Source organism: Hippopotamus amphibius, chromosome 9 (assembly GCF_030028045.1).
Source record: "Hippopotamus amphibius kiboko isolate mHipAmp2 chromosome 9, mHipAmp2.hap2, whole genome shotgun sequence".
NCBI classification, from domain to species: Eukaryota; Metazoa; Chordata; class Mammalia; order Artiodactyla; family Hippopotamidae; genus Hippopotamus; species Hippopotamus amphibius.
In genome coordinates this window covers 95,840,373-95,863,603 of record NC_080194.1, presented here as the reverse complement: position 1 = coordinate 95,863,603, position 23,231 = coordinate 95,840,373, and the positions used below count along the sequence as shown (strand labels likewise).

Below are 23,231 nucleotides of genomic sequence, written 5' to 3'. Positions count from 1 at the left end.
AAGATATGGAAACTGAAAAGGCAGAGGACTTTGGCCCAGATGAAGGAAAAAAAAGACAAAACCCCAGACAAACAACAAAATGAAGTGGAGATAGGCACGCTTCCAGAAAAAGAATTCAGAATAATGATAGTGAAGTTGATCTGGACTTTGAGAAAAGACTGGATGCAAAGATCAAAAACATGCAAGAAAAGTTTAACAAAGACCTAGAAGAGTTAAAGAACAAACAAACAGAGAGAAGCAAAACAATAACTGAAATGAAAAATATACTAAAAGGAACCAATAGCAGAATAACTGAGGCAGAAGAACGGATAAGTGACCTGGAAGAGAGAATGATGAAAACCACTCACATGGAAAAGAATAAAGAAAAAGAATGAAAAGAAATGAAGAGAGCCTAAGAGACATTTGGGACAACATTAAACACACCAACATTTGCATTATAGGGGTCCCAGGAGGAGAAGAGAGAGAGAAAGGATCTGAAAATATATTGGAAGAGATTATAGTTGAAAACTTCCCTAACATGGGAAAGGAAATAGCCACCCAAGCCCAGGAAGCACAGAGAGTCCCAGGCAGGATAAACCCAAGGAGAAACATGCCAAGACACATAGTATTCAAACTGACAAAAATGAAAGACACAGAAAAATTATTCAAAGAAACAAGGGAAAAACAACAAATAACATACAAGGGAACTCCCATAAGGTTAACAGCTGATTAATCAGCAACAACTCTGCTAGCCTGAAGGGAGTGTTGCAACAGATTTCAAGTGAGGAAAGGGAAGAAACTACAACCAAGAATACTCTACCCAGCAAGGATCTCATTCAGATTCGATGGAGAAATCAAAAGCTTTACAGACAACCAACAGCTAAGAGAATTCAGCACCACCAAACCACCCTTACAACAAATGCTAAAGGATCTTCTCTAGGTGCAAAACACAAGAGAAGAATAGGACCTACAAAAACAACAACAAAACAATGAAGAAAATGGTAATAGGAACATACATATTGATAATCACCTTGAATATAAGTGGACTAAATGCACCAACCAAAAGACACAGACTGGCTGAATGGATACAAAACAAGACCCATATATATGCTGTCTACAAGAGACCCACTTCAGAACTAGGGACACATACAGACTGAAAGTGAGGGGATGGAAAAAGATATTCCATGCAAATGAAAATCAAAAGAAAGCTGGAATAGCAATACTCATAGTTGAAACAGATTTTAAAATAAAAAATGTTGCAAGAGACAAGAAAGGATACTACATAATGATCAAGGGATCAATCAAAGAAGAGGATATAGCAATTATATATATATATATATATATATATATATATATATATATATACACCCAATATAGGAACACCTCAATACATAAGGCAAATGCTAACAACTATTAAAGAGGAAATCAACAGTAACACAACAATAGTGGGGGACATTAACACCCCACTTACACCAATGGACAGATCATCCAGACAGAAAATTAACAAGGAACACAATCTTTAAATGATGCAATAGATCAGGTAGATTTAACTGATATTTATAGGACATTCCATCCAAAAACAGCAGATTACACTTTCTTATCAAGTGTACATGGAGCATTCTCCAAGATAGATCACATTTTGTGTCACAAATCAAGCCTTGGAAAATTTAAGACAATTGAAATTTTATCAAGCATCTTTCCCAACCACAACACTATGAGATTAGAAATCAATTACAGGGAAAAAAATTTTGTAAAAAACACAAACACATGGAGGCTAAACAATAAGCTACTAAATAACTAAGAGATCACTGAAGAAATCAAAGAGGAAATCAAAAAATACCTAGAGACAAATGACAACAAAACCACAACAATCCAAAACCTTAGATGCAGCAAAAGCAGTTCTAAGAGGGTTGTTTATAGCAATACAATCCTACCTAAAAAAACAAGAAAAATCCCAAATAAACAATCTAACCTTACACCTAAAAAACCAAAGAAAGAAGAACAAACAAAACCTAAGATTACTAGAAGGAGAGAAATCATAAAGATCAGAGCAGAAATAAATGAAATAGAAACAAAGAAAACAATAGCAAAGATCAATAAAACGAAAAACTGCTTCTTTGACAAAATTGGTAAACCTTTAGCAAGACTCAAAAAGAAAAAGAGGGAGAGGACTCAAATCAATAAAATTAGAAATGAAACAGGAGAAGTTACAATAGACAAGGCAGAAATAAAAAGCATCATAAGAGACTACTACAAGCAACTCTATGCCAATAAAATGGACAACCTGGAAAAAATGGACAAATTCTTAGAAAGGTATAACCTTCCAAGACTGAATCAGGAGGAGATAGGAAATATGAACAGACAAATCACAAGTAATGAAATTGAAACTGTGATTAAAAATCTCCCAACAAACAGAACTGCAGGACCAGATGGATTCACAGGTGAATTTTATCAAACATTTAGAGAAGAACTAAAATCTAGCCTTCTCAAATGCTTCCAAAAAATTGTAGAGGAAGAAACACTCCCAAACTCATTCTATGAGACCATCATCACCCTGAAAGCAAAATCACACGAAGATACTACAAAAAGAGAAAATGACAGACCAATATCACTGATGAACTGAGATGCAAAACTCCTCAACAAATTACTAGCAAAAAGAATCCAGCAACACATTAAAAGGATCATACACCATGATCAAGTGGGGTTTATCCCTGGAATGCAAGAATTCTTCAATATACGCAAATCAATCAATGTGATAAACCATATTAACAAACTGAAGGATAAAAACCATATGATCATCTCAATAGATGCAGAAAAAGCTTTTGACAAAATTCAACACCCATTTATGATAAAAACTCTCCAGAAGGTGGGCATAGAGGGAACCTACCTCAACATAATAAAGGCCATATATGACAAACCCACAGCAAACATCATTCTCAATGGTGAAAAACTGGAAGCATTCCCTCTAAGATCAGGAACAAGACAAGGATGTCCACTCTCGCCACTACTATTCAACATAGTTTTGGAAGTCCTTGCCACAGCAATCAGAAAAGAACAAGAAATCAAAGGAATCCAAATTGGAAAAGAGGAAGTAAAATTGTCACTCCTTGCAGATGACATGATACTATACATAGACAATCCTAAAGAGGCCACCAGAAAACTACTCTAGCTCATCAATGAATTTAGTAAAGTTGCAGGATACAAAATTAACACACAGAAATCTCTTGCATTTCTATACACCAATAATGAAAGATCAGAAAGAGAAATTAAGGAAACAATCCCATTCACCACTGCAACAAAAAGAATCAAATACCTAGGAATAAACCCAACCAAGGAGGTAAAAGACCTGTACTCAGAAAACTATAAGACACTAATGAAAGAAATCAAAGATGACACAAACAGATGGAGGGACATACCATGTTGTTGGATTGGAAGAATCAACATTGTGAAAATGAGTATACTACCCAAAGCAATTTACAGATTCAATGCGATCCTGATCAAATTACCAATGGCATTTTTCACAGAACTAGAATAAGAAATTTTACGATTTGTATGGAAACGCAAAAGACCCTGAATAGCCAAAGCAATCTTGAGAAGGAAAGACGGAGTTGGTGGAATCATGCTTCCCGACTTCAGGCTATACTACAAGGCTACAGTGATCCAGACAGTATGGTACTGGCACAAAAACAGAAATATAGATCAATGGAACAGGATAGAAAGCCCAGAGATAAACTATGGTCAACTAATCTATGACAAAGGAGGCAAGGATATACAATGGAGGAAAGGCAGCCTCTTCAATAAGTGATGCTGGGAAAACTGGACAGCTACATGTAAAAGAATGAAATTAGAACACTTCCTAACACCATACACAAAAATAAACTCAAAATGGATAAAAGACCTAAATGTAAGGCCAGACACTATAAAACTCCTAGAGGAAAACATAGGAAGAACACTCTTTGACGTAAATAACAGCAAGATCTCTTTTGATCCACCCCCTAGAATAATGCAAAGAAAAACAAAAATAAATAAGTGGGACCTAATGAAACTTCAAAGCTTTGCACAGCAAAGGAAACTATCAGCAAGACAAAAAGACAACCCTCAGAATGGGAGAAAATATTTGCAAACCAATCAACAAAGGATTAATCTCCAAAATATATAAACAGTTTATCCAGCTCAATATCAAAAAAAACAAACAACCCAATCAAAAAATGGGCAGAAGACCTAAATAGGCATTTCTCCGAAGAAGACATACAGATGGACAAGAGGCACATGAAAAGCTGCTCAACATCACTAATGATTAGAGAAATGCAAATCAAAACAACAATGAGATATCACGTCACACCAGTGAGAATGGGCATCATCAGAAAATCTACAAACAGTAAATGCTGGAGAGGGTGTGGAGAAAAAGGAACGCTCTTGCATTGCTGGTGGGAATGTAAATTGATACAGCCACTATGGAGAACAGTGTGAAGGTTCCTTGCAAAATTAAAAATAGAACTACCATATGACCCAGCAATCCCACTGCTGGGCATATACCCAGAGAACACCATCATTCAAAAAGACACATGCACTCCAATGTTCATTGCAGCGCTATTTACAATAGTCAGGACATGGAAGCAACCTGAATGTCCATCAACAGATGAATGGATAATGAAGATGTGGTACATACATACAACGGAATATTACCCAGCTGTAGAAAGCAATGAAACTGGGACATTTTTAGAGACATGGATGGACCTAGAGACTGTCATACAGAGTGAAGTGAGTCAGAAAGAGAAAAACAAATATTGTATATTAACACATATATGTGGACTATAGAAAAATGATACAAATCAACCGGTTTGCAAGGCAGAAATAGAGACAAAGATGTAGAGAACAAACATATGGACACCAGGTGGGGAAAGCAGGGAGGGTTGGGGGGGGATGAATTGGGAGACTGGGATACCAAATTGTACACTCTAAATATATGCAGTTTATTGTAAAAAATAAAAAAATAAAAAGTTAAAAAAAAAAGTTCCCTTCCTCTGTCTCCTGGCTCTCTTATCTTCCCATTTGGCTTCATTCATGGGCTCCCCATGTGATGAAATGATAGCCACCAGCAGCCGCATCTCACCTTGTCTTTATGCTAATGATCCTTAAAGATAGGAGCATATCTCTTTTCTGGTGGTTTCCACAAAATCTCTGGGAGCTATCTGATTGGTCTATCTTGGGTCACCTGCCCATCTTTTAGCCAATCAGTATCCAGAAGGATATAGTGCTCTGAGAGGTGAAGCTTGAGTCACGTGTCCATTTCTGTGGCAGAGACATCAGTGTTGACTCCACCTAAGTCATATAGATGAGTTTCCCCCAAGAGATAAGTGTCCTGTGGCCAGAAGAAGCAGGGAGGACTGTTTGCCCAAACAGATCCTAGGTTCACTAACACCAGAATCAATCTTCATTAAAAACCCTCCAAATGATTCTTCTGATCAGCCACATTTGGGGACCAGAGTGCAGCTGCTCTCATGAGTCAGCGGGAAAGTGCCTCTTACCAATAGTGAGGGGATGTCATGTTTGTCAATTTTGTTTTTCATTGCTAATATAGCAAAGCTTGTGAACATGTATCTGTGTTTTAAGGTAGTAGCTTTTTACCCCCTGTAATGAACAAGGGTGGTTGTCGTAAACCTCAAGGATGCATTTACCTTAAATTGACTCAGAAAACCTTGAAACCACTGCTCTGTCCTCACTGGAGAGTTCTCCGGTTCAGCTGTGGGTTAATTTTCTGTAAACGAGAGTGCAAGCCTGGACTGTCACCACTTAACAGAGAGCAAAAAGGTTGGCATCAGAAGCAGCTTTAGAAAAATGTGTCTGTTCATCCTTCAGGGAGACAACAGGTGAGTGTAACATCTACCAAGCAGATGTGCTGACAGGAATAAGGGCCAAATGGCAGATTTGTTGAAAAGGGAAAATCCAATGTAATATAGATGACTTCTTGATGCAAAAGTATTGTACCTCAGTTAGTGCAGCTAGATTTCTCCCTTGTTATTTGTCAGCAGAAGAGAATGTTTTTCTTGGACTGAAAAATAAAAAATAAAAAAATAAAAATAACTAGTCCATTTATATGTGCTTGTTTATATCAATGCCAGGGAGGGCAGAAAAAGAAAAGTCCATGAAATAAATCCAGTGTCATCTTCTGCAGCTAGCCTGCCCAGAATCATGGTGCTCCTATTCCTGGAGGAGAAAAAAAAAAAAAAAAAAAAAGGATAATCGAGGCAAGACCCAAAAGGACTTGGGAGTCTAATTTGGAAAGTACATCAAGACGTTGGGAGAAGATGTTGGGAAAGTTGCTGAGAGAAGGTCCTGGTTGTATCTTTTTGTGGTCAATTTGCTTGCATCAGCATGTCATATGTAAAGAGCAAAACACCATCTCATTTTAATAACACACTTAACTGCCTACACATACACAGGAGATTGTGGAGTTAGCCAACTAAAAAAAAATTTAATCTCAAAGGCAGGTACAGCCAGCCAATAGTTTTTAGACCAGACAGCTGGAAGAAATCTGTAGTTCTTAACACAATATCTGAGGCATTAAAAAGTGTTGCCACAGGATGACAGTGATTTGGATATCGAAACCACATTTTGGGGAGGGCTGTGACAGGGGAGGATGCTTAAAAGAGAATACCTCAGCATCTCATTGGAAAGTGCAGGGGTGGGGAGCAGGGACTAGCAGGAAATCAGGGTGTGTGTGTGCACACATGCACACACACTCACACACACACTCCACCCACACACTTCAGCCACCTAACAGCCCACTGACCTCCTTAGTGGTAGTTTTATGAATTTCATCTTGTGCAAGATTTAAACGCTCACCAGATGGGATTATTACTCTGATTTGCTTTGGTTTGCCCTCACTGCTGCTTTTAAAATGCCCTACTTTAGGGACTTCCCCGGCGGTCCAGTGGAGAAGGCTCCAAGTGTCCACTGCAGGAGGCACAGCTTCAGTCCCTGGTTGGGGAACTAAGATTCCACATGCCATGCTGTGCAGACAAAAATAATAATAATAATAAATAAAGTGCCCTACTTTAGATAAGAATGTCCTTCCTCTCCCTTACAAATAGAATTGGATACGCACATATATACAATGGAATATTACTCAGCCATAAAAAGGAATGAAATTGAGTTATTTGTAGTGAGGTGGATGGACCTAGAGTCTGTCATGCAGAGCGAAGTAAGCCAGAAAGAGAAAAACAAATACCCTATGCTAACTCATATATATGGAATCTAGAAAAATGGTACTGATGAATCCAGTGACAGGGCAAGAATAAAGATGCAGATATAGAGAATGGACTTGAGGACCCTGGGAGGGTGGGGGACAAAGGGGAAGCTGGGACAAAGTGAGACAGTAGCATTGACATATATACACTACCAAATGTAAAATAGATAGCTGGTGGGGAAGCTGCTGCAAACACAGGGAGATCAACTCGATGATGGGTCATGACTTAGAGGGCTGGGATGGGGAAGGCAGGAAGGAGTCTCAGGAGGGAGGGGATATGGGGATATATGTGTAGATACAGCACAACAGTGTAAAAAAATTATATTCCAATAAAGGGCTTTAAAAAAAAGTGAATGGGGCTCTGTAAATAAAATATCTGTCTGTGGAAAACAAAAAATAATTTATTTTAAAATATCTATTAAGCGTCTATTATGTGCTATGCACGGTATCAGGCACTTAAAATACAGCGATGTAAAAAACAGACCCTCATGGAGCCTATGTTCTAGAACTATACTGTCCCATACGGCAGCCACAAGCCACGTGGGCTGTTGAGAACTTGAAAAGCAGCTAGTCCCAACTGAGATGTGCTGTGAGCGTAAAATACAGGATTTTCCGAGATTTAGTATTTTACAAAAAGATAGAGTATAAGGTATGTTAGTTTTTCATATTGATTACATATCGGGATGATAATATTTTGGATGTTATTGGGTCAAGTAAAATATGTTATTAAAAGTAATCTTGGGCTTCCTAGGTGGTGCAGTGGTTGAGAATCCGCCTGCCAATGCAGGGGACACGGGTTCGATGCCTGCTCCAGGAAGATCCCACATGCCGCGGAGCAACTAAGCCCGTGTGCCACAACTACTGAGCCTGCGCTTTAGAGCCCGTGAGCCACAACTATTGAGCCTATGTGCTGCAACTACTGAAGCCCACGCGCCTAGAGCCCGTGCTCTGCAAAGAGAAGCCACAGCAGTGAGGTGCCCGTGCACCACAACGAAGAGTAACCCCCACTCACCGCAACTAAAAAAAAAGCCCGCGCACAGCAAAAAAGACCGTAAAAAAAAAAAGTAATCTCACCTGTTTCTTTTCACTTTTTTTTTTTTTGCCACACCACATGGCTTGTGGGATCTTAGATCCCCGACCAGAGATTGAACCTGTGCGCCCTGCAGTGGAAGCGTGGAGTCCTAACCACTGGACCACCAGGGAATTCCCTCTCTTTACTTTTTTGGCATAGCTACTAGAACGCTTAAAATTACATGTATGGCTCACATATTTCTGTTGAACAGAACTGTTCTAGAGCAGTGGTTCCCAAATGGGGATGATTTTGCCTGCTCTCCCAACGGACTTTAGGCAAACATAAGCATGCGGTTTGAACTTGCAGGACTTTGAGAGGGTTTTAGGTACCATGCCTTGGAATTCATGGAGCTGCCTTCCCCCCACCCCTAGGTGGTTTCTCGATTTCTCTGCATAGTTTAAGAAGTTGAGATTGCTACACATCATAACTTAAGTTACATTATGGAACCCACAGTTCTGTTTGGGATGTGTGTGTCTGTGTGTGTGTGTGTGTACATTTCAAATAAATCTTGAAGAAATGTGACAGCAAAATAAATCACTGATTATAAACAAATGTGATACGAATTTTTGAGCAATGCTTTGGCATGTAAATCAAACCATCATGCTGTACACCTTAAGCTTATACAGTGATGTATGTCAATTATCCCTCAATAAAACTGAAGGAAAAAATGCCTTGGTGTATTGCCAAATTTTCCTCCCCTAACCTTTTTCCCTGTTACTATTTTGTTTCATTTAATGTGATCAAAATTCCTTTTTTCTTTTCTTTAATGGAAGTATCGTTGATTTGCAATGTTGTATTAGTTTCAGGTGTACAGCAAAGTGGTTCAGTTATACATATATATATATGTGTATATATATGTATATATATATATATATTTTTTTTTTTTGTTCAGATTCTTTTCCCTTATTTGTTGTTACAGAATACTGGGTATAGTTCCCTATACTAGGTCCTTGTTTGCTATCCAAAATTCCTTTTCTTACTTTTCTACATTTTTTATTATGGAATATGTTCTTTGCGTTTGTTTGATTTGGTTTGGTTTTGGTTTTGGTTTTAGGGGGTTTGGGGGGAGAGTTGAGTTTTTTGTTTTGTTTTGTTTTGTTTTGTTTTGTTTTGTTTTGTTTTGTTTTGTTTTGTTTTGTTTTGTTTTATGGCCACACTGCTCAGCTTGTGGGATCTTAGTTCCCTGACCAGGGGTCAAACCCGGGCCCACCGCAGTGAAAGCACTGAGTCCTGAGCACTGGACTGCCAGTGAATTCCCTGGAATATGCTCTTAAAAGAGCAAAAACCATGAGTATCCTATGTAACAAATAAATAGTAAGCAAATATTCATGTAACCACCACCAAGGTCAAGAGCAGAACATTCCCAACACCCCAGGAGCCCCCAAGTTCATTTCCCAATCATGACCCCTACCTCCCTGTTGGAGGAGGTCATGAGAGAATGTGACTGCCAGTTGACCCTTGAGCTGGACCTGGGCAATCAGAGGCCCTCCTTCCTCTCCCATGTCCTTGGAATGTATGTTCCATCCCCCCATTCCTGCACTAGGAGCCATTCCAAAGACGTAGCCTTGAGAGAGTAAGGTGTTGATGAGACCATCTGGATGGGGTATGTGACTAAACACCATTATGGCCTCTATATAAACTGTTAAGATTCTTGCGGGCACATGTGGAGATATCTGTACCTATCTTGTGGTGCCCAAGACAAGTCTTGTATGTAAGTTCTCTTCTCATTAAACCTACCACCTACCAATCTGGAAAAGTTTGCCTTTTTCTTCAGTCTCTCCTTGTCCCTATGAAATATTATGTGTGAAGTGCTTTCCTTGGGGCCCTGGCAGATAGAAACCCTCACTGATGATAGTGAGGGATGTATTTATGATTGATTGTTGCCAAAAGAGCACAGCCAGTTGGTCGCAGAGTGAGGTATCGAACACCGGGTCTCCCCATTTCCTGAGTCCCCAGCGCTGAGCCCCGCACATGGGCCCATTCCCAGGCTCAGCTTTGACTCCTCATACCCCATCCCCTCCACCCTGTGACTGCAGTAAGCCTTGGTTTGCTTGTCTGTAAACAGTGGTAACAGAACAATGCGATGGATGCTATGTGAACCCAGAATAGTGTGATGCCAGAAAAAAAAAAAAAGCCTCTGTTTATGCTTTAACTTTGAAGTAATACAAATCCCTTCAAATTAAACCTTTGTCAAGAATTATGTCATTTTAGAGCTGGTAAAGCTGTGGATGAGTACAGTAAGTCCCCTACACATGAACGAGCTCCATTCCGAGAGTGCATCTATTCAGTCCAATTTGTTCGTAAGTCCAACAAAGTTAGCCTAGGTACCTAACTAACACAATCAGCTATATAGTACTGTACTGTGATAGGTTTATAATACTTTTCACACAAATAATACATAAAAAACAAAAAAATAAAGAAAACATGTTTAATCTTACAGTATAGTACCTTGAAAAGTACAGCAGTGCAGTACAACAGCTGGCACACAGGGCTGGCATCCAGTGAACAGGCAAGAAGAGGTACTGACCGGAGGAGGGAGAGGAGGTGGGAGATGGTAGAGCTGAAGGTTCGTCAGCAATAGGAGCAGAGGGCGAGCTGCAATTTCACTCACGCCCGACGTTGACAGCACAGGTTCTGGTTTCTTTCTGAATTCAATTCTATCTACCCTCTTGAAATAACGATCCAGTGATATCTGGGTAGTAGCTCTTTTCTCATCACAGGTGACAGGGTAGCCCTGGATTGCATTCTGAACGGCTGCTGCAACCTTTGCACACCGTTCTGTGTTTGGGTCCTGTGCCTCAAAAACTAACAGCACCTCCTCAAATGAAGAAAATCCCCTTGCCATTTCCCATGTCTTGAATCACTTAAGTTCTTCAGTTACTTCCTCTAACTTGTTGCTCCACTCTCTCAATTATTTTCACTTATGTTTCCATTGTTAATTGCTTGGCAGTTCTTAGAAGTATCAGCTATATCGCCACTGCTTTTACAGTTTCTTCCGGACATCCTGGGCTTGAAATAAAGATATTGTACTCAAAAGCACGACCACTTGTAGAGGATGCACACACATGACAATATACGCCAGACACGTAAACTAATTTACATAATTGGACATGAAAACACATGTTCGCATCTTTGAAAGTTCACAACTTTGAAGGTTCGTATGTAGGGGACTTGCTGTAAATGCAAAACTCTTGGTGCTTTTGCAAAGTGGCAAGGACACTTGAGCTGGTAAAGAAGTACCATTCTGTTTCAGGAGTAGTCTGGAAATATGCAAGTTGTGAACTGGGCAAGGTTTTCAGAAGATACCTCTTGCATAAGATGCCACGGGGCCATCCATTGGGCCATCAGAGGGACGATGTGAGGATCAGATGTGATAAAGTATGAGAAGATGAGATTAAATTTATGAAACTTTGAATAGTTTGTGATTGGGAGAGGTGAATGATTGGACAGGCTGGTAGCCTGGCTGAAAAAGACTCATGCCGGTGGCTGTGTGAGAACGGATTGTCCAGGGGTGCTCACGGCCGCTGGGCTGGTCAGGAGAGTATTGCGGTCCTCTGGGCAGTGAGCTGTGACCAAGGGAGAGGAAACATGGTCTTGCCAGTTCTAGGATGCAGGAAGGATGGGTAGAGGGGAATTTAAATAGAGGACAAAGGGTTAGCTTTCCTGGGCTGGGGGTTAGGATTTGAACATACGAATGAGCGTGGGGGGCAGTTCAGTCCATAAGAGGCAGATGCTACTGTATGTTACAGCTTTGCTGATTGCCAAAAGCCATATGTCATGCCTTCAGTTGCCTAAAAATTGGCCAAAACTCTGTTAGGAAAAGAGACTTTAGAAGACAGAGGAATAGTGTGTGTGTAGAAGTTGGTTTGGAACTGAGTGGAGAAGGTGTTGGACTTCTGTTCTTGTCAGAAAGCCTGGACTGAGGAACAAGGGTTCTGAGGCTGCCCAGCTGTTAACCTACTGTTGAAATCAGGAGGAGGAGAGATGAGAAATGGGTGTTCCATGCATAGCTCAGTATCTTCCTATTAATTTCTTTTTTTCTTTTTAAGATTTTTTGATGTGGACCATTTTTTATTATTTTTATAAATTTATTTATTCACTTATTTAATGGCCTGGTTGGGTCTTCGCTGCTGTGCACGGGCTTTCTCTAGTTGTGGCGAGCAGGGACTGCTCTTCGTTGTGGTGCGCAGGCTTCTTATTGCACTGGCTTCTCTTGTTGCAGAGCACAGGCTCTAGGCATGCGGGCTTCAGTAGTTGTGGCACATGGGCTCAATAGCTGTGGCTCGCGGGCTCTGGAGCACTGGCTTAGTAGTTGTGATGCACGGGCTTAGTTGTTGCGTGGCATGTGGGATCTTCCTGGAGCAGAGATAGAACCCGGTGGATTCTTAACCACCGGCGCCACCTGGGAAGCCCCCCATTTATTATTTTATTTGTCTTTGTTGAATTTGTTACAATATTGCTTCTGTTTTATGTTTTGGTTCTTTGGCCCCAAGGCTTGTGGGATCTTAACTCCCCAACCAGGGCCTGAACCCACACCCCCTGCATTAGAAGGTGAAGTCTTAACCTCTGGACTGCCAGGGAAGTCCCTCCTATTACTTTCTGTATTCAGCCAGATTAGACCAAATCCAGACACGTATCTACCAAACATCGTCACTGTGCAAAAAAATGCTGCTGGAGACCTCTTGTCTTTCAACAGCCCAGCCTCCAGGGGCTGTGGGGAAGCCAAGGTCTGTGTGAGAGCCCAGGAGGAAGGGTGCACCTAAGAGCTGGAGCAGGCAAGAGGCTCTGTGGGTGTGAAAGGATTTGACAGAGTGCAGCAGCCGCCTCTCCGCCAGGAAATCCTTCCCCACCGCAGGCTGAGTCATCTGCCTCCCCTGCACTGGCCTCAGCTGGAGAAATCATTTGGTTTGCAAGTAACTGCTCAGAATGGGCTTACTCGAGGGCTGCGTTGATTTTGTTGTTCTTTTTGCTGCTGCTGGTATTGAACCGGGAAGTCCACTCTAGATTCCCCTGAATGAGGAGCCCGTTACCTCACCTGACTGTTTCTTCCACTCTTCTGCTGTTTAACTTTTCCTGCCAGTGGTTGAGTGTATTATCATCAGTTCTCGTTTGAATTCTTGTGCTATAGGGACTGGGGAGTGTAGAGGTCTTATTTTCATAAACTAAGCAACATCCTTTCACCTCGCTTTGCTACAGAGAACATTGGTTTCCTTGTTTGTATTGATAAAAAGAAGAAAAACTGCTTACTAAAACAGTAAATAGATTCATAACCCTGTTGAAATCATTTCACAGTATGTCTTATTAGGTGACCTCCACAGGGGAGAGAAAATGTTTTGAAGGTCTCAGAGGTGGATGGCTCTTAACAGCAATCGGCTGGTGGGATTTTGCATCATTGTGTATTGCTGACTGGGGTGGGTGGTTTAAGGGAAATGGAAACTTGTGGGTTCTGGTGCTTTGCTGCAGCTTCTATTTTCCTTTACCCCCAAAGGGGAAAACAAATGTGTATTATCATGATGTTTTGTTCTTGGCTGGTAAGCACAAAAATTTCTGCAGTATATGCCTGCACTTCTGGTTGAGATATACTTTAAGTGATGCATGGTGCTTACTTTCTCTTTAGGAGATGGAGCCTTAGTCTAGGGGGAGAAAATGGCAGTAACATGGACACCTATGTTCTTAGAAATGAAACAACCATTTGGGTTCTCAATAAAGAATAAATTGCAGTGCATTAAAATCCTAAGAAAAGCCAAATGGCCAAGAGTTCATCTCATCCTTTCAAGGGTTGTACCATTGCTTCTGAAAAATTAATGGCAATATTCCATGAATAGCCATCTCAGGTACATTCTGATGTTTACTTTCAATCTACTATGCCCAAAAGAGTTTAATTGTGGAATAAATGAACCGGGCATGGGAATGTTGTCCCATAACAACATATAATTTTTTTTTAAGTGTACAATTTGATATTTTTTTTCTCATTAGTAATGTATGTATGGCAATGCCAATCTCCCAATTCATTCCCCCCCAACCCTCCCCGTGTTCCCCACTTGGTGTCCATATGTTTGTTCTCTACATCTGTGTCTCTATTTCTGCCTTGCAAGCCAGTTGATTTGTACCATTTTTCTATAGTCCGCATACATGTGTTAATATATGATATTCAACAACATATAATTTTATTTAATCATGCTGAGCTGTAAACTAAGCTTTGATAGACCTATATATAATAAAAAAAACCCAAGTTAATGTCAAAAGCTCAGAGAAGAAGAAGGTTCTTTAGCTGCAACACAGATCCCTTGGAGAGAGCTCTGAGAACATAGACACTGAACACCTGTTTGAGAAAGGCTTGCTAGCAACTGAAGCCAAGCCACGCATGGGTGTCCGATATCAGGGACATAAAGAAGAATATGGAAGAGAATCCAACATTTGTATTTTAGGGCAAAGGCTTCCTTCTCTACAGTGGAAAAAGCTACAGATGAGAAAAGCCTGGTCCTACACTGCTCTGATCAGTCTCTCTGGGGTGCCATCCCCTAGGGAGAAAAAGAATGCCAGGTACTCACCAAATCTACTGCACATGCCCTGAAGATGATGAGCTGTGCAGAGATATCTGGGCTTGTCCAGCATCCATCTATATATCTATCTGTCTATCTGTCTATCTATCTATCTGAAGTCATCCAGTTTTGTTCAGTTCTAATGACTTTCTGATTAGAAACATAAACGTGTGTGTGTGCACGCACATGCAGTGTGATGTATGTGTAATTAACATACATGCAGTTAGTTATATGTGTTTAATTTTTAAGGTAATATGTGCATATGGGGAAAAAATCAAATCCTGTAAGCAATGGTAAATCAATCGTTTCCGCCCCCTGCCCCTAAGTGGCAGTTTTCTTCCTAGAGACAACTGTCAGTTTCTTTCGTTTTTTTTTTTTAATTGGCTGCATTGGGTCTTCATTGCCGCACGCAGGCTTTCTGTTGTTGCAGAAAGCTGGGGCTACTCTTCATTGCAGTGCACAGACTTCTTATTGCAATGGCTTCTCATTGTGGAGCAGGGCTCTAGGCGCACGGGCTTCAGTAGTTGTGGCACACGGGCTTAGTTGCTTTGCGGCATGTGGGATCTTTCCGGACCAGGGCTCGAACCTGTGTCCCGTGCATTGGCAGGTGGATTCTTAACCACTACGCCAATAGGGAAGCCCAACTGTCAGTTTCTTGTGTCTCTTTTCCAGGTGCGTTTCTAAGTGTATTTGCATATTTTTTCCTTACATGTTATTTTCATAATTTTATTTACATTTTCAATAGAGAGTCTGCTTATATGGACCAACATTCAAAAGTTATAAAAGAATGTATAAAATAGTCCCCACTAACCAACTTTCCCTCCCTAGAGGCAACACAAGTGCCACTTTAGTGCCAGAGATAGTGTATGCACATATTTATATATATTTCTCCTTTTTTTTCACATAAAAGGTAGGAAATTATGCACAATGTCTTGCTCTTTTTCCCCATAGTGTAGACAGTCTACCTCATTCTCTGTGTGTGGCTGCATGGTATTTCACCATATGGATTGACAGTAATTTATTTACCCAGTCTCCTATCTGTGTTTTCTTAGGTTAGCAATTATGATAGGCTGCAGGACTGGGGGTCTGTGAAGTGAGGGAGGCATCTAGGGAGCAGAATTTAAGGAGGCACTTGCTCTCAGGGTTGTGCAAATTCAGGGCCAGCACTTGCACAAACCCAAGAGTGAGTGCCTTCTTAAATTCTGCATTCACTCTCTTTGTCCTACTTCCAGCACTGCTCTGCTCTTACAACCAGGCTGCAATAAAAATTGTTTTGTACATTTTTTGTGTGTGTTTTGGGTTTTTTTTATTTTTTTATTTTTATTTTTTTTTAATTTTTTCACACATTGTTGGGAAATTTCCCAGGTGTTAATATGTTGGGGTCAAAGTATATGTGGGTTTTCAAATTTGAATAAAGGAACTCATTTACACTCTATAAGCGAGGCTCTGTTTCCCCATGCCCTCACCAACAAATTGTATTATTAACACTTTTTGATTGTTGCCAGTTGGATGAATAACACATCAAGAGAAACGTGGTCAGGCTAATTGTTCCAGGGATTGGGCCTGAGATTACAGTCTTGCATCTCAACATAGAAACGCAGGGGGTTGACTGCAGCTCCCCCTCTCTTCCCTGATAGCATTTACTCCTCATCTGCTCTTGGTGCTGACCAGGAGATGGTGTTCGCACCCTTTTGCGTTCATAGCCAAGAACAGCAGCTCTGGAGTCAGGCTGGGTTAACCCAGGTGGAATCAAAGTTTAGGGTTGCCAGATTTAGTAAATAAAAATACAGGAATACAAATACTCCATGGGACATAATTATACTAAAAAAATCATCCGTTTACAACTCACATGTAACTTGAACTCTGTGACCTTGAATGAGGTCCTCACCTGTGCCTCAGTTTCCTCGTTTATACTGTTAATTCTACCCCATAGGGTTCTCATGGGGAGAAATGAGATTATCTGCGTAGAGCACTTAGCTCAGTGCTAAGTACAGAACAGGTACCCAAGCATCTAAGCTCTATACTCTGGCTTGTGCAGTCTTCACTGCCCGACTTCCCAAAAGGTGCCAGGTTCTCCTTCTGACCTCCGCCTTCACCCTACTATTCCCTTGGCCTAGGAAAGCACCCCACCCCCCTTCAGCAGGCACAAATTCTTTCTAAGCCTTTTGATATTTGGTTGGAGTGTTGCTTCCTCTGACAGCATTCTCGAATACCTCCTGACTAATCAGTTACCCCCACCCTGTGCTCCCCTCACATAACTTCACAACCCATCTGGTCACTGCCTGTTTTCAGATTTTGAGCTCTACAAGAACAAAGATACCATCTCACTTATTCTGGTGTGGCTACGAGCTAGCACGCAGTAGGACAGCAGGTGTAACTTGAATAAATGCCTAGTGGAAGACAAATCGTTTCTTTTCTCCTAGCCCTGCAATGACTGGGGCTTTTAGATTTTTGCCTCTGGCTTTGACAGAGCAGTGACTATATCTGGAGTTTAACTGTGACTCTATTAACTTTTCATTAGGTGGCGTATTTAAGATCCCAAATGGAACCAAAGATTGAGGGGGCTAGTGCCAGAGTTCAGATTATAAAATGGAATCTTAAAGTAAAAAGAGGCACTCATTCTAAATCAGACCTGCTCATGCACCTGAAACCCTAGAAGCTGTAAACAGAAATGCCTATTCCTTCCTCCAAGGGGACTTGCTGGTACTGGAGGCGAATCAGCTTGTACCTGTCCTGGAGCTTCTTTGTCCCTGGACATGGCATTGTCTCTTAACATCATCAGGCTTAAGCAGTGTCTTGCATATACCAAGTGGCCAGTAGCATCTTGTTAAATTGAATATTTTATTATCATTATATTTGTACACACTGTATAGTAGCACCAAGATTGGCTCTGAAGAAGACAAACACCAGATAGAGGATCACTTTGGAGGGAAAAATAACTTACAGAAGACCTTGGCCAGCAGCAGTAAGTCCAAATAATGGCAGAACGTTTACATGATTTTCTCTTCCATGTTTTCTTATTCAAATAGGGTAAAGCTGACATGTAGTTCGATGGTCTTCTGTCTTGCCATTCCTAGTATCATGGCCCTGTTCCAGTCTTTATTGCCTTTTGGCTGGAGTCCATAAAATCGCCTCTCTGTCAACCCCTCTTCCTCTATTCACCTCCCTCTAAGCCCTCCTATCTGCCTTTGGCAGATGAATCTTCTTGAGGGCACGGTCCTCCTAATGTGACATCCTTCACAGAACACGACAGGGCCCCACACCCTCATTGCCTCCCCCGTCTGTATAGTGCAGGCAAACAGGTGGTTAGGACATTATTTTCAGAAGTACACGTCACCTTTGATCTCTGGGCATGGGTCAACCTGCTGGGTCATGATCCAGTGCCAGAACAGCCAGCATGCCTGTGGTATGTTTGCAATGACAGAAACTCAAACAGACTTTCCTGAAAAGCTAGAAGTTTCTTGCATGGTAGACCTTGATCTTAGCTCTCCTTGATTCCACAGTTACCAAAGGCTGATCCTAAAATTCACATGGAAACTCAGGAGACCCAAAATAGCCAAAACAACCTTGAAAAAGAAGAACAAAATCAGAGGACTCACACTTCCTGATTTAAACTTACTAGAAAGCTCCTGTAATCAAAACAGTGTGATACTGGCATAAGGATAGATATCAGTGGAATGGACCTGAGAGTCCAGAAATAAGCCCTCACGATTAGGGTCCATTGTTTTCTGACAAGGTTGCTGAGACAATTCAGTGGGGGAAAGGATACTCTTTACAACAGATGGTGCTGGCACAACTGGATATCCACATGCAAAAGAGTAGATTTGGACCCCTACCTCACACCATATTAAAAATTATGTCAAAATGTATCAGACCAAATAAAAGCTAACACTATAAAACTCTTAGAGAGCGAGTCACTTGTCAGCACTGGACTGAGGAGGAGGCATCGCCGCGCCGGACCCGAGTTTCTTTAATTTTTATGGATTGGACTTTGAGCCATTAGAACCATGAGCAACTACAGTGTGTCCTTGGTTGGCCCAGCTCCGTGGGGTTTCCGGCTGCAAGGTGGCAAGGATTTCAACATGCCTCTCACGATCTCTAGCCTAAAAGATGGCGGCAAAGCATCCCAGGCAAACGTAAGAATAGGTGATGTGGTTCTCAGCATTGATGGAATAAGTGCGCATGGAATGACTCATCTTGAAGCCCAGAACAAGATTAAGGGTTGTACAGGCTCTTTGAATATGACTCTGCAAAGAGCCTCTGCTACACCCAAGCCTGAGCCGGTTCCCGTTCAAAAGGGAGAACCTAAAGAAGTAGTTAAACCTGTGCCCATTCCATCTCCTGCTGTGTCCAAAGTCACTTCCACAACCAACATGGCCTACAATAAGGCACCACGGCCCTTTGGTTCTGTGTCTTCACCAAAAGTCACATCCATCCCATCACCATCGTCTACCTTCACCCCAGCCCACGCGACCACTTCATCACATGCTTCCCCTCCACCTGTGGCCGCTGTCACTCCTCCCCCATTCACTACATCTGGACCACATGCTAATGCCAGTCTTAGTGCTGACCAGCGGTCATCTGCACTGAGCGCTGGTAAACCTGCAGTTAATGTCCCACGGCAGCCCACAGTCACCAGCGTGTGTGCCGAGACTGCCCAGGAGCTAGCGGAGGGACAGAGAAGAGGATCCCAGGGTGACAGTAAACAGCAAAATGGCCCGCCAAGAAAACACATTATGGATCGTTATACAGAGTTTTATCACATACCGACTCACAGTGATGCCAGCAAGAAGAGGCTGATTGAGGATACTGAAGACTGGCGTCCAAGGACTGGAACCACTCAGTCTCGCTCTTTCCGAATCCTCGCCCAGATCACTGGGACTGAACATCTGAAAGAATCTGAAACTGATAACACAAAGAAGGCAAACACCCAGGAGCCTTCCCAGCAGGCGGCCCCCTCGGCAGCTGCGGCTCGGAGCACACCAGAGAGGCCAGAAAGCCCAGGCTCGGCCAGACCAGGGGTGGCCGGGCTCACCACTGCTGCCGCCTTCAAGCCTCTAGGGTCCACCAGCAGCATCAAGTCACCAGACTGGCAACGGCCCAGCCAAGCAGCACCTTCCACCGGAAGAGCTGCAAGCTGTGGGACGTCCACAGGAGTGGTGGCATCAGCCAGTTCAGCTGGAAGGCAGCCCCAGCCCAGTGATGAGGACACTTTGGTGCAAAGGGCCGAGCACATTCCCGCAGGGAAACGAACTCCGATGTGCACCCACTGCAACCAGGTCATCAGAGGACCATTCCTAGTGGCACTGGGGAAATCTTGGCACCCGGAAGAATTTAACTGTGCTCACTGCAAAAATACGATGGCCTACATTGGATTTGTAGAGGAACAGGGAGCCCTGTATTGTGAGCTCTGCTACGAGAAATTCTTTGCTCCTGAATGTGGTCGATGCCAAAGGAAGATCCTTGGAGAGGTCATCAATGCTTTGAAACAAACTTGGCATGTTTCCTGTTTTGTGTGTGTGGCCTGTGGAAAACCTATTTGTAATAATGTTTTTCACTTGGAGGATGGTGAGCCCTACTGTGAGACTGATTATTATGCCCTCTTTGGTACTATGTGCCATGGATGTGAATTTCCCATAGAAGCTGGTGACATGTTCCTGGAAGCTCTGGGCTACACCTGGCATGACACTTGTTTTGTATGCTCAGTATGTTGTGAAAGTCTGGAAGGTCAGACCTTTTTCTTCAAGAAGGACAAGCCACTTTGCAAGAAACATGCTCATTCTGTGAATTTTTGAAAGTCAACAGTCCAGGGGAAGAGAAGAAATTTGAAGAGAAAGATGAGAATTTAAATCACCAATTAATTTTTAGATGTAATATTTATATGGAGTTTTGAAAAATAATAGTGGCCCTGAAGGGATAAATACCAAGCTTTGAAAACCAAGTCTATGAGGAAATATTTGGCTTCATAAAGTAAAGAGACAGTTTGGCGTTTATTATTACTTTTTTCCTGCATTTTCTGCCCATAAAATAACTTTTATAAAAACCAATTTCCTGGTTGACTATTAAATTCATCTTAGAATAAATTAGTGAAGAATTACATTTTAAAATAAAAACCTTCAACCTCTATGCTGAAATACTTATACCTTCTTTCCTTATTAGGTAGTTGTAAATCTATAAAAGGCAATGAAAATGCCTTACACTTAATCAGCAAGTGAAACATTGTGTTTTTTTTTTTAATTAGTGTTTAATCTTTAAAACAGTAAATAGGAGTTTAAACAGAGAATTTTATCAGTAGTAGGTGTCAGGTTTTTTAACTGCACTTTTTTTTTTTGTCTTTACAGTTGATCGTTCCAGTAGGAAAGGCCAATGAGATTTTGATCAAAATGTGTCATGCCAAAAAGAGATGTTATATTTTTCTCCACCCCAAAAAGCTACCATTATAGCTTATAAACTTCAGATTTTTGCCTTGTATTAAAATATGACCATTTCTATTCATTGTATATGTTTCACCACCTATACTCATCAAACTTTTTTTCCCCTTCCTTCATGCTTTACCTTAGTAAAGAGCTTGTTGAATAACTTTGGACTCTGAAAGTTTTCTCCCTCTTTAAGGAGAATAAATAGAAAAGAATATGATTGGGAATTGTGGTAAATCAGAGGATTAGATCAGAAAATTTTTTTAATTCCCCCTTTTCAGACAATGAATCAATTAGATCAGTTTCAGAATTATAGTACTGACTGATGAAGGTCTGAAAGTTCTCTTTGCAGAATAATTTTTTTTCTTTAGTTCTGTGTTGGAAAAATAAAAGATTGGCTTGGGAATGTGATAACAATTTAGATTTTTTTTTTCTTTTGGTAGTTCTTTCTCAATAATAAATGAACCACTTCCAAATGTAATCATGAAGTTTGGAAAGCTTTTATTTACAGAGGTTTGCTAGTATAGAGAGGAGCGTGATTAATTACTCAGACCAGCCTGTTCTTTGTTTTCTTCATTTTAGGGAAAAATTATGTAGATACCACAGGAAGACAGAGAAACAATTGTGGTAAGATTGTGGATCCTGTTGATATTTGAGAAAAGAGGTTATGGCATTTGATAGTTTTTTTTTTTTTCTTTGTCTCCAAAATGAACAAAAGGCCATGATCATATTGAGTTATTTAAGTTTATTTGGGGAAGGGTGCTTTTACAGTTGAGACTGAGCCCCAAGCCCTGCCTGTCCCCCGTCACTTGCAACTTCATTTCCATTGTGTGCATGTTTGTTAGAGAGAGGGTTTTAGGCTACAATATTTGTTTAACCTCCCTAAGAACTTTTCAAGGTATCTGTCCTGAAAGCTGCTAATTTATGGTCTAGCAGACTTATGTTATATGCAGATAATAATTAACTGGGGATAAAAGAAAGAGAAGGGTGACATGAAGTAGCAAACTGAATGCTTCACCAGTAGGAACCCCAGACTACCTCGTCACCCTGCATCTGTAGGGAGGCAGGAAGTTTCTTGTCGTTTGTTTTTTAAAAGCTGGAACTGAACTGTGCATTATTTCCCATTGCTGCTGAAACCACCTCTATAGAAGACATGCTGGCTGTGTGCATTGTCACATATCTTAGTGTCAGTCCTTTGCTTTATACAACATAAAATAAGTTGGTGGTTTTGTTTTGGTGTGGTAGAGATTTTTTTTGTTGTTACTTCGTTTTGCCTTTACAGTTAATATGCCAAGATAGTATCTGATAAGTCAGTGGCATTGGAATGACATTTGGGTATTTCTTTTAAAGAATTCTTTTCGACCTGGATTTCTTATAAAGTTATCTTACATTAAGGATTTCGTTTTTATTACACTTTTCTTTCTGCATGTTATTCATGGAGCGTAATGTTGCATTTCTCTAAAGTTTATGCCTAGAAGGATAACATCACCTCCTAATTTAACATTTTGTCCTTGTGCTTTGTCCTTCTCTTCTGTGGCAAAGCCTTCTTCTGTCTGTTCCTAAAAGAGTTAATCCTGTGAAATAGATATTGATTATAACCCAGAAGAATCTTTGTATTTTACAGTAGGGAATGCCATATTTAATACACCAGCATTAATCTTTAATAACTGGCAGAGAGCACTTTATTCTTCTGGTGAGCTCCCTGAATATTTATTTTTCTGATTATAAATACTCCATGTCAGTAGCATTTTTTGTAATTATTACCTCTTTATTGTAAAGCATTACTTTTAGTCTCTCTAGATGTATATTTTGGAATGTTGTGCTTAGGATAACACAGATTTAAATCACAGTACATGACTCTAAAACATCCCCTCCTTGGATTTCCCAGTTTCCAAATGTTAGTGATCAGTTCAAATGTACAGCATTTCTACAAGGACAGAATGTTGCTCACTGAAGCAGCAGCCTGAAAATAA

At 41.0% G+C, this 23,231-nt stretch overlaps 1 protein-coding gene across 1 annotated transcript; it reads left to right on the top strand.

Moving 5' to 3' along the window:
• Positions 1-18,761: 18,761 nt before the first annotated feature.
• Positions 18,762-21,387, top strand: LOC130860700 (PDZ and LIM domain protein 5-like). The gene has a single exon (XM_057749267.1). The coding sequence runs from the start codon at positions 18,850-18,852 to the stop codon at positions 20,635-20,637; it is 1,788 nt and encodes a 595-aa protein (XP_057605250.1). The 5' UTR covers positions 18,762-18,849; the 3' UTR covers positions 20,638-21,387.
• Positions 21,388-23,231: the final 1,844 nt, after the last annotated feature.

Excerpts from the sequence above, each read along its gene's own strand:
- LOC130860700 (XM_057749267.1), top strand. The coding sequence starts at position 18,850 with ATGAGCAACTACAGTGTGTCCTTGGTTGGCCCAGCTCCGTGGGGTTTC.